The sequence below is a fragment of the Tyto alba genome, unplaced genomic scaffold (genome assembly GCF_018691265.1).
Source record: "Tyto alba isolate M040663 unplaced genomic scaffold, T.alba_DEE_v4.0 Super-Scaffold_7, whole genome shotgun sequence".
Taxonomy (NCBI): Eukaryota; Metazoa; Chordata; class Aves; order Strigiformes; family Tytonidae; genus Tyto; species Tyto alba.
Window position 1 is genome coordinate 6,718,385 of NW_024881328.1, and position 16,331 is coordinate 6,734,715.

At 39.8% G+C, this 16,331-nt stretch overlaps 1 protein-coding gene across 1 annotated transcript in view; it reads left to right on the forward strand.

Moving 5' to 3' along the window:
- Window positions 1-990: 990 nt before the first annotated feature.
- LOC104363351 (von Willebrand factor D and EGF domain-containing protein) overlaps window positions 991-16,331 on the forward strand; it is a 189,028-nt gene continuing 173,687 nt past the window's right edge. The window contains exon 1 of the mRNA XM_033003167.1: window positions 991-1,219. Within this exon, the coding sequence (XP_032859058.1) occupies window positions 1,123-1,219 (97 nt within the window). The 5' untranslated portion in view covers window positions 991-1,122. The remainder of the gene's footprint in view (window positions 1,220-16,331) is intronic.

Below are 16,331 nucleotides of genomic sequence, written 5' to 3' on the forward strand. Positions count from 1 at the left end.
TATTATCAGATAATTTACAATATTCTCACTTAAACAAGCAGACACAAAATAAGCAAACTTGACAAGTCAAAGAAAAGTGCTGTCAGGTATGGAAAACAATGAACAGTGGGTGGGGATACGATATTTTCTGAATAAAATGCAATGACTATCAGAGTATAATGTGATTTAATAGGAAATTCTTTATATTGTGCACTAAACTGGAAATATGTATTTTCATAAAATAAACATTGCTCACACTGACCAGAAGCAGCACAAAGGACCCATGTGGTAGCAATAGCACTTTCCAATGATACTAAACTTCAGAAAAATGTGATTGAGCAACATGAGTGATTGAATTCTTTCACTGCAGTTTGCTTCTGTTTCCTATTTCTATTGTTACTGCTGGTGAGCCGACCTTCTGAAATGTATATCTCATTTTTCAGGGCAGATTGGCAGAGGAAATGCTGCCGCACTTTCTTCCAGTATCAAAGGACTATTCACTAAAATACCAGACAATGATACAGCGACCCAAGATACAAGCCTTCAGGACTGCTCTTTGCACCACAGACTGCTTCTGTAACAGTTTTGCATAAGTGTAACCTCCAGGAATCTGAAGCAAAAACCAAACTATTCACAAGCTTGTATTTTAGCATTTTTTAAACACCTCTCGTATAAACACCATCTCAGATATGAATGCCATAATCTGAAGTTAGTGTTATCTGCTTTAAAATCCTCACGGGCAGGCATGTTTGGTTTACAACCCCCATTTCTCTGGGATCACCTCCTACCACCGACGGTACATGCTGTTCTCACCCTCCATGTGTGTGCGGGTGTTACGGGGTGTGTAAATCAGAGCAGCTGCAGCCGGAGCAGCTGCAGGGACACATGCGCTCGGCTGATCTGTTTGTGTGGGTGGGTGAGTGTGGTTTGTGTATAGCTGGAGGGCTTCCCTCTTGGAAATTCTGGGATTAGTGACACATTAAACCCTCTCCAAGAGAGTGGGTTGAAAAGAACGAAGGAAAGGGAAAAAAAAAAAAAATTGAAACAGGCAGGCAGGCTGATGATTTTTGAAGTACTAAACTTTGAAGGAAAAGTTAACTTCTAGCAACTGCAGATGCATGGATAAAATCTGTCTTGGACAATATGCAGCAGCCCTTTCCTTTCCATCAGCATCTCCAACTCGTTGCCTACCTCTGTTGGATTCCCTTGTTGGCCATTAGCACTGAGTCAGCTCCATTAGGTAAGGATTTTGTACTTTTTAATTATTTGACAGTCATTTGGGGGATAGAGTTCATGTGTATTTTCAACTGAGATAATCTTGCTTACATTTACTTTTGAAAGTGGGTTAGAGTGATAGAGGGCTATTATTAGAAAGAGTCTCCAAAATAGAAGGGAAGTAAGGTTAAAATAAACAACTTCTAAGGTAATGAAGAAGGTCACAGTGATAATCAAGCATGCTTACAGCACACAGTGTTTACTGTCCATTAGAGCACTTTCACTTTCCTTTTTTTCTTTTTTTTTTTTTTTAAATAAATTGCTAACTTATGAGGAGTCTTACTTCCTACTAGAAAAAAATAAAGTGATTCAAAGAACATTCATAACATTTTCCCATAAATGGAATATACAAAATGACCCATAAAAGAAGAAAAAGCTTTAAAATAAGAATCTATTCCTCTAAGGAACGAAGTATATATACCATATATCAGTGCAACATTATAGATTAGTTAATTACACATATAATAATACACAGCTATATAGTCTCTGGCAATAAAAAGTTCATGAGCAGTTTTTCTACTACTGTACACATTAAATGTAAGGCTTGTTTCACTCTAGCATAGAGTTCAAAGAGAACATAGATTTTACATATGTAGATGTTTATACAGCTTTATTAATCTGCTGCAGGAATACATTGAAAATAATGTTAGACATTATTCAACTAGTAAAAACAGAGTTAATAAAAAAATCTGAGAAAAGCAGTAGGACCAGAGTATAGTGCTGAGTGATTATGGATACGTCTTTAGCAAACTCTGTGGGGACAATCCCCCCTTAGTGAAAATACATTGTAATATTTTACAAAATTTAATTCCAGTAGAGTTTCAACTAGTCTTAAAAGTGATTGTCAGCCAGCACTCATTAGCTCTGCGAAGATAAAACAATTTAAAGCACTCTTCATTTGAATAGCAAAGGATCACCCAGAAAGGTTTGCAGGACTAAATAGAAGGCAAATGACTTTATCGCCTTTATCTTCAAACAATGCCTTTAATTTCTGAAAATTTTTGAAGGGTTGCCAGTTTTACGAAGTGTAGCAGATACTTAGCTGATAGAACAAGTTTTTCATCACGGTGAAATGACCTTTTAACTCCTAGTAACTAAGTGACTGTATTTTCCACTGTATTTTTGTTACTGAAGGTAATTTGTATAGACATACTTATTAAACTGGGAACACAAAAGAAGAATTAAGAAATAGCCTGCTGTCTCTTAGGTGATACAGAAGGATTCATAAGGCTTGTTGTGTTTTTTTCATAGTGTGAACTTTAAGTAAATGAAACTGCTCAAAAAAGTTTGCATGCTGACAGATTGTGTTGTGACATTATAAGGATATTAATGGATCCATATGCTGTTTGCTTTTGTACTCTAACAAACCTAATAAACCCATAAGAATTTAACTGTGAATAAGGAATGTCTGACCAAACAGCTTTTTTCAGATGCCTTGTTAAGAAGGAGAAGATTAAAAAGTCCTTTAAAGACTAGGGAAGAACTTTATCATCTTCTGCAGTTTTATTTTAAGGAACAAAGGTCCCAGTGACTGAGGATATTCTCATTATTTGGGGTTTTTACATCATTTCCTGTGACTAAGAAACATGAAAGGGTTACCAATAACGTCTGTAGCTGCTCTCTGGTAGAATATTAATTAAAGCATCAGGGACAAAAGCAATTCAGTGAATCATAGATGTGGGAGGGCTGACACAACACAAAGCTTGTCAGACTTTTCTCAGATGAAATTCTGTAAATAAGTCAATCAAAAGAAAAATACAATAGTTTTTTTACAGAGGTATTTTAGACAAAAGTGCTCATCTTAAAATGGATAGTTGCTTGTAACATCACTATCAAGATGGAATTGGTCCCCATCCCCTCTGGAGCCTTTTCATAATGTACAATTGGAAAAGTTTATAATTTTGATATGAGCTTCCCGCAAAGGTAACAGCCTCCCTCAAAGCTCATGAAATCCACGAGAGCTTCACTGCAAGGTGTTACCTATATAGTAAAATCAGATACAATTAATTGTTTGCAAGTTCACTCCTGTGGATTTTCATCAAGTCTGAAACACGTAAGAAAAAATTCAAGCATATCCTGAGGTGAAGAGGAGAAGAGAGAGGATAATGTCAGGGGAAGGTTAGGTGCCTACAGCCAATAGGAAAAGATGGTGCATTCTCAAATCAGCTGCATGGTATAATTTGATTTAAGAAAGTAAGTAAGAGTAGTCTAGCATGACAAAAATTATTCACTACGTCTTCCCATTTTACAAAACCTGGTCTTGCTTTCACTGCAAGTATGAAATGAAAATCAGAGTACGTAACCTGCTTTGTGTGCTGCCCACAAGCAACCCGTGATCTCTGTGAGTTTCTGCTGTATAATATGAGTGGACTTTCCATGCTTTAAGCAAAAATCTACTGGGGCTGAGAAAACATTTCCCCATGAGTATTCCAAAAGGAATAATTCAAAGCATTCAGGACCTTTGCCACTCCCACCTGTGTCATGTATCTACCACAGATGACAAACTCCCCATCCCTTGGTCAGACCTCAAACATGCCACCCAGGTCCCCTGCCAAGCCCCAGGGCTCCTGCCACCCTGCGGGTCCCTGAGCAGAGGAGGGGTGCAAACACCCCTAGGGAAGCGCTGGGATGTCTGCCCCAGAAACAGCTTGCAGGGACCAGGCTCTCGGGCCATGGGTGAGTTTGGTCAGGGACATTCCCGTGACTTTAGAAATTACACTGGGATTATTCTGGCTCCATTGTCTTCACTCTGTGGAAAGCACAGACATTTATAGCACTGTGCAAACTAAACAGACCCTGCTGAATGCTTTCCTACAGAAGTAAAACCAAGACTCCCTGGCCATGGCGAATAAGCAGTAACAACTCCCAAAGGGAGAGGAACAACATTTACAGAATGTTTCTCTTCCAATATTATTTTTAATTATAAAAAGCTGTTTACAGATTAATATTTTATTTCCCTCTTATTTAAGTTTTTGTCAACATCAGGTAACCCCATTGATCTCATTGTCAGGGATTAAGCCAGTTTGTATTGTTTGAACTAAAAGTGAAATATGATTTTATCTGATTATGTGCTGTCAAAGCAAAGCTAATAGCAGGAGTTGTACAGTGATTTCTGTTTACTGATAACTTTTTTGTTCCACTCCTTTTTATCTGAAAGACAAGAGGGTTATGCTTACTGCAAGAATAGTTCTTTCATAACAAAAGCAACATCGGGAAGCTGTTGCAGTTTAGGGTGAGGGAACCTTTTTCACCTTACAATGAATTTGTTTGTGACCCTCCTGAGTAGTATCTGTATGTCATTACTGGATTTTAGGACTCTGAAATTTGGTAGGGAAATAATTTTTAGCTCACACATTTGCCTTTTAATCTTCTAATAAAAATTAATGATTGTTTTCAAAGTTACACAGGCTTACAAAATATGTTTGGTGTGAGAGGGCTGCCTTTATACTGCATCTTTCAAGGATTTGCCTATTTCCCATTGACCTGACAAATGTGTACGCTGTTTAAACTCTTAACAGATATTTATTACTCTATGCTTAATAAAATGATCCTCAATTTTAGTACGACACTGTTCATAACAGTATAGGACATTCATGGCCAAAATGCTTGCTTTAATGGTCCAGTTCCTCAAAGTTATTTTGTCTCCAAATGCCAAATCCGAAGAAGTATTGTATACATCTAACTTTCTTTGCAATCGATAGGAGCTGCAAGTAGTCAAGACAAATCAGTGTTTGTTCCTAAATTGACAAGATAAATTGCTGCAGAGAGGAAGCATCATCATTCTGTTTTACAGATGGGATGGAGACGTGAAGTGGCTCAAGGTCATGCAGAAAATCCTTTGGTGGAGCTGAGTTCTGTACCGAGGCCTCATGAGTCGCAACCCATCACCATTAACAGCAGCACAACTCAGAGCTGAAACGAAAGCCAATATAGTAAATAGGAGTGTAATAAAAATGTTGAACCTTTCTCCATTTTCCTTGTGAACTGTGAAGTCAAAAGGCTACACACACAAACTATGGGGACATAAAGTATTGTTGGTGGGTTTTAGACTACTCGGCATATTTTAGGTGACAAATACTTGAAATATCCACCAAATCCCCTTTGATTTCAATCAAGAAAGGATCTATTCACTTCCAAAATGTTGTATCTACTTTATCATACAAATATAGTTAAAGAAGGAAAAGTCATTCCTGCACTAACTTCATTAGAGACTGAATTTCCTTTCTGTTTGTTCCTACTTCTTCCTAGATCGCTTCTGTAGCCAAACCAAGCATTTCTGGCTTTGAAAATGCTCTTTCATTCCTGTATATATATATATAAAAAAATATCCTCCAATTTTTTTTGTGACCTGGGTTTGCTATCTTCTAATGCTGACAAGATTGTTAGAAGTACTGTTTTGTTTATTTTTCACTGGGTTTGTACTGTACCTCTTTAACTAGTTTGTTGGGAAAAGTTCTCAAGGTAGCCAGATTACTGGTTTGTCTCATTCCGTCTACAAATCTGTTCCCTTGGACATCTGTAGGTTTGTTCTGACTTTTTAGCTACTTTCTTCCTGGAAGAAGCATCTTTCTTGTCACCTCACAGTTGGAGGTTTAGTGTTTGCACATTGCTGATGCTCAATACACTACAAAAATTGATATTGTCTTTAAGGCTTGGTTGGCAGCATATATTGTTTGCTTAATGATTTTTAATTTTTATGATTTTTAAGTTTTCTTCAAAGTAGTGTATTTTATCTTCAGTTATGGAACTACTGTGACAGCTACACTATGTGTTTTGACCAAAGTGGAGATCATTTATGGTGAAATCTGAAAAAAGTGGTTTAGTTTGAAGAATATTTTCATCTGACTTTGAAACACCAGTAAAACCATGTGTTGGTGCATGCAATTGTTTATACAGCCTTTCTGGAAAGAGTTTTGTGTGTTAAGCTCTTAGGAGATCTACTTAATGAATGTATGTACTCATTTGCTCCTGACACATATTATTTTGATTATTCTGACTTCTATTACTTTGATTGCTGTGTTCACACTGCATGACATCCACGGGGAGCCACAAGGGAATATTCTACATATTGAAAGGAAAAAAACTGATTGCCTAATATAGTTGAGGGATTGTAGTAGTCTGCTCTGCTCCTTTTGATGGTTTTATATTAATTCATCATTGAGAGCGAGTTTATCTTATTCCCCTATTTTGTTCACAAAGCAGCTTCCACAAGCTGGATAGCAATTTATCTGCATACCACAATAATATAATGCATCTCCTGTGGTAGCTGGAGCATTTTACAACTCAACTGTCCCTTGACAGCTTTGTGCGTTGACAGTTTCAGTAAATGGTCCCTCATGTAATATTTTGCTAATGCCTCATCAGCTCAGTAGCTCTTGCACTTTCCATGAACTGGTGGATACCTCAACTTTTTCCTCCTCCTTATGCTAATAAAGAAAAGGCATAACTTTCCCCATCCTGAACTCGTAGTCTAAGTTTCTCTTAATTTTTTAGATGGATGATCGAGTTATGTTTAATTTGTCTCAGAAGGCAAAAGTCTATGGAAAAAAAATGAGATGATACAGAGACAAGAGGGTTCTCAGAAGTTCCTGAATTAATAGCTCTATTAGGAGTTTAATGGTAAACATGGAGAATTACTTGATATCTGAACTAGACCATTCCTTTACAGAAAGGAGCGTGTCTTATGTCAGTTCCTGCTTGATTCTCACCTCCGCTCAAAGCTGTATTTTGCTGACGCTTGGCTGTCATGCAAACTGTCGTGGCTTGAGCCCGGTCGGCAGCCAAACACCACACAGCCTCTCACCCACCCTCCCCTACTTGGGAATGGGGAGGGACCCGGAGGGGCAAAGGGACACGCGCGGGATGAGACAGAAACAGTTTAGTAAGAGTAATAAAATAATACCGTGACAGTATGAACGGTTAACGTACAGTGCAATCGCTCACCACCCGCCGACCGACACCCGTCCGTTCCCGGCCGGCGATCCCGAACACAAAGGCGCCGCGCCACCGACCCCGGAAGTGAGAGAAAGCCCCCTTCCCGCCCGCTCCTTCCTTTATATGGTGAGCGGAATGTCACATGACATGGAATATCGGCCAATCCGAGCCCAGCGCTCCCGCTCCGCCCGCCCCTCGCGCGCCGGCAGGGCACGCGGAGCTGGGCCGTCCCCGAAGTCTGCGCGTGCGGCGCCGGGGCTCCGGCTGCTGGGGACGGGCGGGAGGTCTATTCCAGGCCGAACCGGGACACAAACTTGTCATGGAGTCGTGCCTCATTGATCTTCTACAGACCTATATGAAGAGCAAAGGGAGGTCAAACTTAGTCACTAGTTTATTTAATAGCTAAGCTAAATTTTGTTAATCATAATTAAAATAATTAAACATTTCTTTAGAATTAGTGTTATTAGACATCACTGCATTAGGCAGATATTTGTTGATCTGATCCAGCTTCCAGAACAGGCAGATTCACAAACATCTTTCATATATTATTTTAATAGTCTTCTTTGTCCCTTTCCTCCAATTATTTACTTTATAATCAACTATGGGTATGCTATAAAATTAGTTGACTGTGACTCAGACTCCCTCAACAACACAGCATAGATACTTTGATTCACTCACGCTACCTTATCATCAGCTCTGTTCTTTTCTTAATGAGCTAGGGAAAAAAATATATAAAAATTCACGGAACCATTTTCTCTGTTCTTTTATTAGTTCTTAAGATTAGAGCTAGCAACAAAGACATAAACAGGGTGCAATCTAATTAATTCCTTGTTTCTCTTTTGTAAGAAATACAAGGAAAATGAAGAGGAGGCTCTTTCCTACACCAATGTACTTGCAACTCATTTTTCAAGTGCTAAAATACGTGGACATTTCATTTTCTGAATGTATATAATGCAGAATAAAAATAAAGGTAAAAGAAAGTTATCCTTCTCCCTTAACCACCCCAGAAATTGGTTGTTGCTCCAATAGAGTCTTGTAAGTGTCAGTGGGACTCAGCAACCCATGCCATGTAACATTCCTGAAGTATCTGGACTTCTCCTGTGATATTTTTGAAAATCTCACTCGTAGTTGTTGAATATAGGATTCGTACAGTTTCGAATAATTTTCAGTCATTTGCCTGCACTAGTTATTTCAATTGATCCTGTAAAAGAAAACCCTAATAAACCACTGTGAACAGTTACACTCGGAAAGCTGGAGTAGCTTGTAGCATTCCCAGTCCGGAGCAAAGATAAATTTTGTCCATCCTCCACTCCCTGCGTGGGGGTACCTGTGCAGAGACATGACCTGCCCTGCAAGGCGGATCAGCATCTGTCAAAATGATGGCAGCATGTACCTCCCAGCACAGCACCGGTGTGATCCTGCCCACAGCAACACACCTCATAGGAGTGAAGGTTTGATATATCCTTAAGATATCGTAGTCAAAGATTACGGCCGTGTGAAAGCACTTGGACTCAGATGTGAAGGGCTGAGGTTCGACTTAATCCCTGTCCCTAGCATGTACTTGTGTGAGAGCATTAGGCTTAAGGATACTGATGTACTTCAGGGTAGCTGGATTTGAGTTGCAGGCCATGGTCCTAGCACAAGCTATACCTCTCCCAGAGGAATTTTACAACTATTTCCTCCTCTTGATGTGATTGCTGCCTTGCAATATAAGTAGCTTTGACATAAATCATCAATCTACTAACCACTCCCATTCCTTCTTTCTTTTTCATGTTTTCCCAATAACTGATATCTTAGTCATGAAAATCATCCACAGTTATTCTTGCTGCATCATAATGTCTGTTATCCAGCTATATCCTGGGCTGCATCAAAAGAAATGTGACCAGCAGGTCGAGGATGATGATTCTCCCCCTCTGCTCCGCTCTGGGGAGACCCCCCTGCAGTGCTGGGGCCAGCTCGGGGGCCCCCAACAGCAGAAGGACCCGGAGCTGCTCGAGCGGGGCCAGAGGAGGCCACGGAGATGCTGGGGGGGCTGGAGCAGCTCCCCTGGGGGGCCGGGCTGAGAGAGTTGGGGGGGTTCAGCCTGGAGAAGAGAAGGCTCCGGGGAGCCCTTCGAGCGGCCTCCCAGGGCTTAAAGGGGGGACAGGAGAGGTGGGGGGGGACTCGGGATCAAGGGGTGTGGGGATAGGATGAGGGGTAATGGTTTTAAACTGAAAGAGGGTAGATTTAGATTAGATGTAAGGAAGAAATCCTTCCCTGTGCAGGGGGTGAGGCGCTGGCCCAGGGTGCCCAGAGCAGCTGTGGGTGCCCCCTCCCTGGAAGGGTTCAAGGCCAGGTTGGACGGGGCTGGGAGCCCCCTGGGCTGGGGGAAGGGGGCCCTGCCCGGGGCAGGGGGGTGGGACTAGATGATCTTTAAGGTCCCTTCCAACCCAAACCATTCTATGGTTCTATGATTTCTTGTTCTTTTTGCTGTTACCTATATTCTTTGCATGGGTGTGTAGACACTTTCTGTCACTAATACACTTCTGACAATATTGTTCATCTGCTGTTTCAAAACAACTTCATCTTCTGTCTTAAGTCGGAGCTTGGAGATTGCTTCCAGAGAATACCAAGCATCCTCCTGAAGTGCCGGCAGGATGTGAGGGGACCTGGCAAGCTGTGCCTGGTCAGCCCAGCACAGCTCCCAAGGGCCCTGGCACAGAACTACTCACAAGGTGAAGAAACTGCTTAGAAGGAACTTCTTTACCACTCAGAAAGACTGGTGGCAGAGACACTAATTAGTACTTGTATATACAATGATGAGCTGGTTGTGGTATTGGACTTTAATTTTTTAAGAACCTTGAAGCAGACAACTTTATTCTGGCTTCTTTTAATCGGGTTTGCTGAGAGATCCTTCCATGGTATTGAAGCACAGTCTTTCTGAAAGACCCTTTGGTGAGCCTCTCAGATTTAAAACCTTGCAGCTAGTCAGTACACAGGGATAACATATGCCTTTCACAAACTTAACATTTATTAATACTTATGTTGCTTTCAATGGGGCTAAACCGAATATAAAACTAAAACACTGCAATCCTGTAAAAGGTAGCACTGGTGGCCCCATGTGTACTTAAGCATAAGAAACACCATTTTGGCCACCACTGTTATCACTGCTTCATGTAATTTTCACTAAAATTAGTGCTGCAGAAATGCTTCAAGAAAAGTTATGATCGTCACAAAAAAATAAACTGTAAAAAGCCATCCATTAAATGGGATTTTTGCCTCTGAATTCTATCAGGGTCTTACCATGGTTACAGCCCAACTCTGCGCTATGATTATCTGCATAACAGTTTATAGACTATACAACTTCCCAAAGATAAGAGGTTACTTCAGGTTGAGTAACCTCTGTTGATCCACACAGGATGGTTTTTATTCTGTGTGATTGCTTTAACAATTGAAAACAATTAAAAATTTACTTTGCCACTGAGACAGAACCAGGAAAAACCCAAACTGCTATACTAATAGCCTGATATTTTGTTAATCACTTCTGACAGGAAAGATGTTGTGTTTTAGGACAGAGAAGATGGATCAATCTCTTCTGTCACAGACAAGTGCCCTCAGAACTGGTCTATTGATTGTGCCAGAGAGAATATCTTTAGATCTCTTATTTGAATTGTTTCACTTTCTATTACTAATTAAATACATCTTGGAATAAGAGCTTCAGTGTCAGTCTTCCATGTGTTCGTCTACTGTAAAGCTATAAATAACTGTGATGGACATCAGGTTCATTCATTTTATGACATGATGTATATTTGCTATTTATAAAAAACAAAAATAAAAACAAAGCAATTCCAGTACAGAGTTAGACAGGTTGAGAGACTGATCATTCAATTGTTCAATACATGTTTTTTTGGTCAAAACCATATGCCCAAGTGCATGAGCCTCCAAATCCCAACCTTCCTAAGAGAATACCTGTACCAGAAAATAAAGTAGTGGTTTTCTCAAAACTTGCACATTTCTATGAAAAGTTTCATTAACAGCATACAAAATAATCGACACTTAAAATTCCTGACCAGCTCTAACCCAAGCATACATTTTTTAGAAGAATGAACAAGCTAAATAAAAGGGGCAGTAAATTTCAATATTAGTAATGATTCTTGTTTGTGAGTCCCCAACAATGCAGAAAGGAGTGATTTATGTTCATTTGTGCTTATGAAGCAATGTTCTAACACACTGATTTTCAACCATTTTTTTAATCAAAGTTCCTTTATTTCAAAAAGAAAGCCATGGAGTATCCTGTATCCCCTATTGTTTATGCTTAAGAAAGGGCATAAGGGAATTGGATATTTTGCATAAAGAAAACAAGATAAAGTGAACTTAATTTTCACTTTACAAAAATCATAATTTTACTTAAGTCAAAGGAATCCTTAATTTGTGAGGTTCTGGTGAGGGCCCTGGAGCTGGTGGCAGCAGGTTCCTTGCTGGCACATAGCAGACAGCTAAATGGGGATATGTTTGAATAAATTCTGTACAAAGGGCTAGGGGCTGTTGTGCTATTTGTTACATGAGCTGAAATCTGACGTCTTAAGAGCCCTCATAGCTTAAATAATATTTCAACCTGTAAGATATGCCTGGAAACACCCGTTCTCTAATATCAGATTGTTTGAGCAAGGGGTTGGCGAGGCTTTCCCTGCCCCATCCAGTGCAGGTGCCTGGGGGCATGAGAAAGGCTGCTCTGGGTCTTGCTCCATGCCCATATCTAATAACTTCTTCAAGGCCACAAGATTATTCCTGCTCCTTAAAGCCACCTTCATTTCCTAAAGTGTTGTGTAGCACTAAAGTGCTCTGTTAAGCTGCTGCCATGTTTTTCCATTCTGGTAGAAATTATTGTTCTATATAGTTTGATTTTAAGAGTGCATTCTGGCATCCATTTGGGGAGAAGGCACTATATAAAAGCAAAATCAATACAAGGGACAGTTATATTTCCTGAGCTTTTTCATTAGCTATAAAATATATACATTCAATAAGGGAGGGGGAAACAATGTCAGTTTAAGCTAGACTGAAGGAGGACAAGACAATGCACAGAAAAATATGCATGAATGTGCACTGGCAGGAGTATGAACTGTGCAGCTTTGCTGGGCACAGGCAGAACTCTGCTTTCATTACATCCAAACACTCCTGCAAGCACTGGCCTCTCCTGTGACAGGCATCAAGCCACTGGGAAAATACAGAAATCCATGTATTTTGGTAAATGAAGTGTTTCTTGTCTTGTTCTCAGTTTTTGTTAAATACAAACTGACGGTTGGTTGAATATTCACAGGGACACTTTGCCTTTGCTAAGCACTAAGAATGAGTAGAAGAGCAATAAAATAAAGCTGAGCCAAATTCTTCCTCAAATCTCCACTGAACTCCACCCATGCTTCCTTTGTTATTTTCTCCCAAACTATACCAAAATATTCTTCTTGCCGCCAGAGCAGGCTGTCCTTTCAAGCACCCTTGGATAAACCTCTCATCACCTCATGCCATAGATTTTCTAATATTTGTAAGCACAGAGCTGAAACAGACCCTGAAAAACTGTAATCTACACTTCTACAATTATAGACTTAAGGATATTGCAGTGAATTTTTACCAAAACCAAATCATTGCTACTTTATTTAAGTCCAGCTGAAGAATTAAAATTCATACTGCTATATTAGCCAGTGTTTTAACATAGTTTACTGAACTGTAAGAGCAGGCATCTTATTTTATCTTGGAGTAAAATTTTAAATCACAGTGTCTTTTCGGTATCAGCATGCAATTATGTGAGCAAGAAATTGCACACAAGCCTTTTTTTCTCTTTTTAATATGGGCCCTCTCTAATGGCATTTTCATTAGTAGGAAATACCTGTCATCTGTAGAAAAATAATTTGTCTTGGTTTTTGAAAACTATATTCTCCCCTCTAAAAGATTAGCTGAAAAACACTGTATAAATTTATAAGCATTCCAGATTAAAGACAAATTTTTGCTTCTTTCTGGTGACCTCTAGTGATCTATTTTGTGAGAAAGTTCAAGAGTGAACCCAACAAGATATTTATTTCTGAAACTCAGATAAGGCATCTGGAAGATTTTATCAGTGCGGTTTTGCCACTAGCCCATAATTCAGGGAACTGGGAAACAAAGGTCTAGAAGACTTACCGGTATGTCATTGTTCATTTGACATCTAAGTGAAGCTGCCAAGGAACATGCGAGCTGGCAATAACAGACAGCACTGCATAGCAGAATAGCATTTGTAGGACAGCCACTGCACAAAATTCATCTCTTGGGTTTAACATATCGCTTATACTATGTGATTGCCATCCAGGATCTTTCTGTATATCTTCCCAAGTTTTTCTTTTTGCCTTACGGTCTCAGTTTTGTTATTCACAGAAACTCCCATACTGTTTTGTCTTCTCTTAGGGCTCTCAGTAAGGTAAGAGTGAAGCAAACCAGAATGGGGCTGCAAAACTAGGGAAAAAGTAGCCATTAAGTGGAATTTCATTTTTATTATCACAGATATCTGGCATACAGATCAAAACTTATTTCAAACCCATTTCACAGAATCATAAGATGGTTTAGGTTGGAAAAGACCTTTAAGATCATCAAGCCCGACTGTTAACCTAGCACTGATAAATCCACCACTAAACCATGTCCCTAAGCACCACATCTACACATCTTTTAAATATCTGCAGGGATGGTGACTCCATCACTTCCCTGGGAAGCCTGTTCCAATGCCTGACAAGCCTTTCAGTGAAGCAATTTTTCCTAATAGCCAATTTAAACCTCCCTTGGTGCAACTTGTGGCTGTTTCCACTTGTCCTGTCACTTGTTACTTGGGAGGAGAGACCGACCCCCACCTCACTACAGCCTCCTCTCAGGTAGTTGTAGAGAGCGATAAGGTCTCCCCTCAGCCTCCTTTTCTCCAGGGTAAACAACCCCCGTTCCCTCAGCTGCTCCTCATATGACTTGTGCTCTAGAACAAATCTTGTTCTTCCTTCCAAAAAAGAAGCAAATCCAGGTAGATTATGTCAGTTACTGCTCTTCCTTTATTCAGCAGCATTGTAACCCTGTCTTAGAAGGCCACCAGATTTGTCAGGCACAGTTTGCCCTTAGTGAAACCCTGTTGGTTGTCACCAATCACCTCCTCATTTTCCATGTGCCCTAGCATAGTTTCCAGGAGGATCCACTCCATGATCTTGCCAGGTAAAGAGGTGAGGCTGACTGGCTTATAGTTCCCTGAGTCTTCTTTATTTCCCTTTTTTAAACTGGGGATTGTGTTATCCATTTTCCAGTGAGCAGGAACTTCACCGGACTGTCACGACTTCTCAAATATATGGATAGTGGCTGAGGCCTTAATCCTCCATATCTGCCTCATTGTTTTTTCCCCTGATTCTTACCCATAAACACTCAATCCAATCATCAGTCATTAAGGTCTAGACAATCAAAGCACTCCCTAACATACAGGGCTACCCCACCACCTCTCCTTCCTTGCCTGCCACTTCTGAAGAGTTTACAGATATCCATTGCAGAGCTCCAGTTGTGCAAATCATCCGACCATGTTTCCGTGATGACAGCTATATCATAGTTTTCCTGCTGCACAGTGGCTTCCAGCTCCTTCTGTTTGTTGTCTATACTGCGTGCATTTCATGAAGGTGCATCAGAAAGATGTCTCTCTCCCTGTTTGCACGATCATTATATGACTGTGAGCTATGGCTTGTAGAACATGTAATTTCAACATGAGAGAGTGTTCCTTGCTGTGCTTACACCGTCGCATTATAGAAGAGGTTTGGATTAAAAAGAATAAGCCTCCAGCTAGCACTGCCCAGCTTCTGTAATTGTACAGTATGTCTCATACAAATAAGAGGCATTTGTCTACTCAGTACATTCCTCTTGAGTTAATAATTGTAAGATGAGATTTAGCAAGACGTTTTGGTGCCATTGTGCCATCTCTCATTGTCTCAGGACTCTGCTTTCCTTCCACCCTGCCCAGAGCCCACCTTGTCCCAACATCTGCTGTTTCCAGCCTCCAGGTCCTGCTCAGTCTTTTCCAGGGGAAAGGGGTAGGAAAGCATTTCTTGCTTCATCTCTCATTGTAGCAACAAGGTAGAACTTTACATTTTTAGCAGTCCTTCTGCACATCTCAGTATCTTGCTCAAACAATTGGGTCTTGGTTTGATACCAAATGAAATGAAAGAGTGTCTAATTTCTTACACAGAGGTTTCATGTTAGGAACCCTGTAATACTGTGTTAAATTCAAGGCCATTGGTCCAGTCCAACTCCACTGATTTTCACTGGGAATAGACCAGTCATACAGAGAGCAGAGTTTGAATCATTTTTGCATCATAACAGCTGCCCTCAAACCTATTTTCATTAAAAAAACATTGAGAACAGCCTTACATGTCACAGATTCCTGTTGCATATTTTTTTCATCGCTTCTCCCAAATCAAACTATTGAGAAAATAACATTCACCATCTAAATATTTTGATTGCTAATGTGAGGAAAGGCATGAAAATTTCCCTTCTGTTTTTATATCAGGAAGACTTATCACAGATTGCTAAATTCTGAAGTGATTAAGTCATATTAAAGAAAACTAAAACAAGTGTTTGATTTCTGGCTTCTGAAGTTTTATACTTGGTTCAAGAACATGTTTTGATCATGAATGTGATAACATTTCTTCACTGTAATAAAAATATTGCTCTCCTTCCACAGTTGGTCACAATAAAGTCAATAAAATATGCACAGAAGAAATGCAAGCAGCATTTGGCTCAGTATAAAGATTGATAAGGTAACCACCTAAAAAAAAATGCTTTTTATCATCATACGTCTCTTCTGGGTTTTTATAGTTTTCATTGAGCAAAACAATCCATCATACTTGAACTTCATGCACGTTCCTGAAGCCAACAGTTAGTACAAGTCAATTTTTAATTATGATATTTTTATAAAACCTACAATTTATTTCCTGATTTTGTAAAATACTTTAAAGAGCAAGTCATCGATATAAATTATGTAAATCTCAAGTGACCCCGAAGTCATTAATCTGACTGGATTTCACAGTGAAACATAGTATAGCAATAACCTACTAGCTCTCCATCTGACACCACAGAGCAGCAAAGATGGCAACAGCAGTGATGAACAATGGGAAATCACAGTT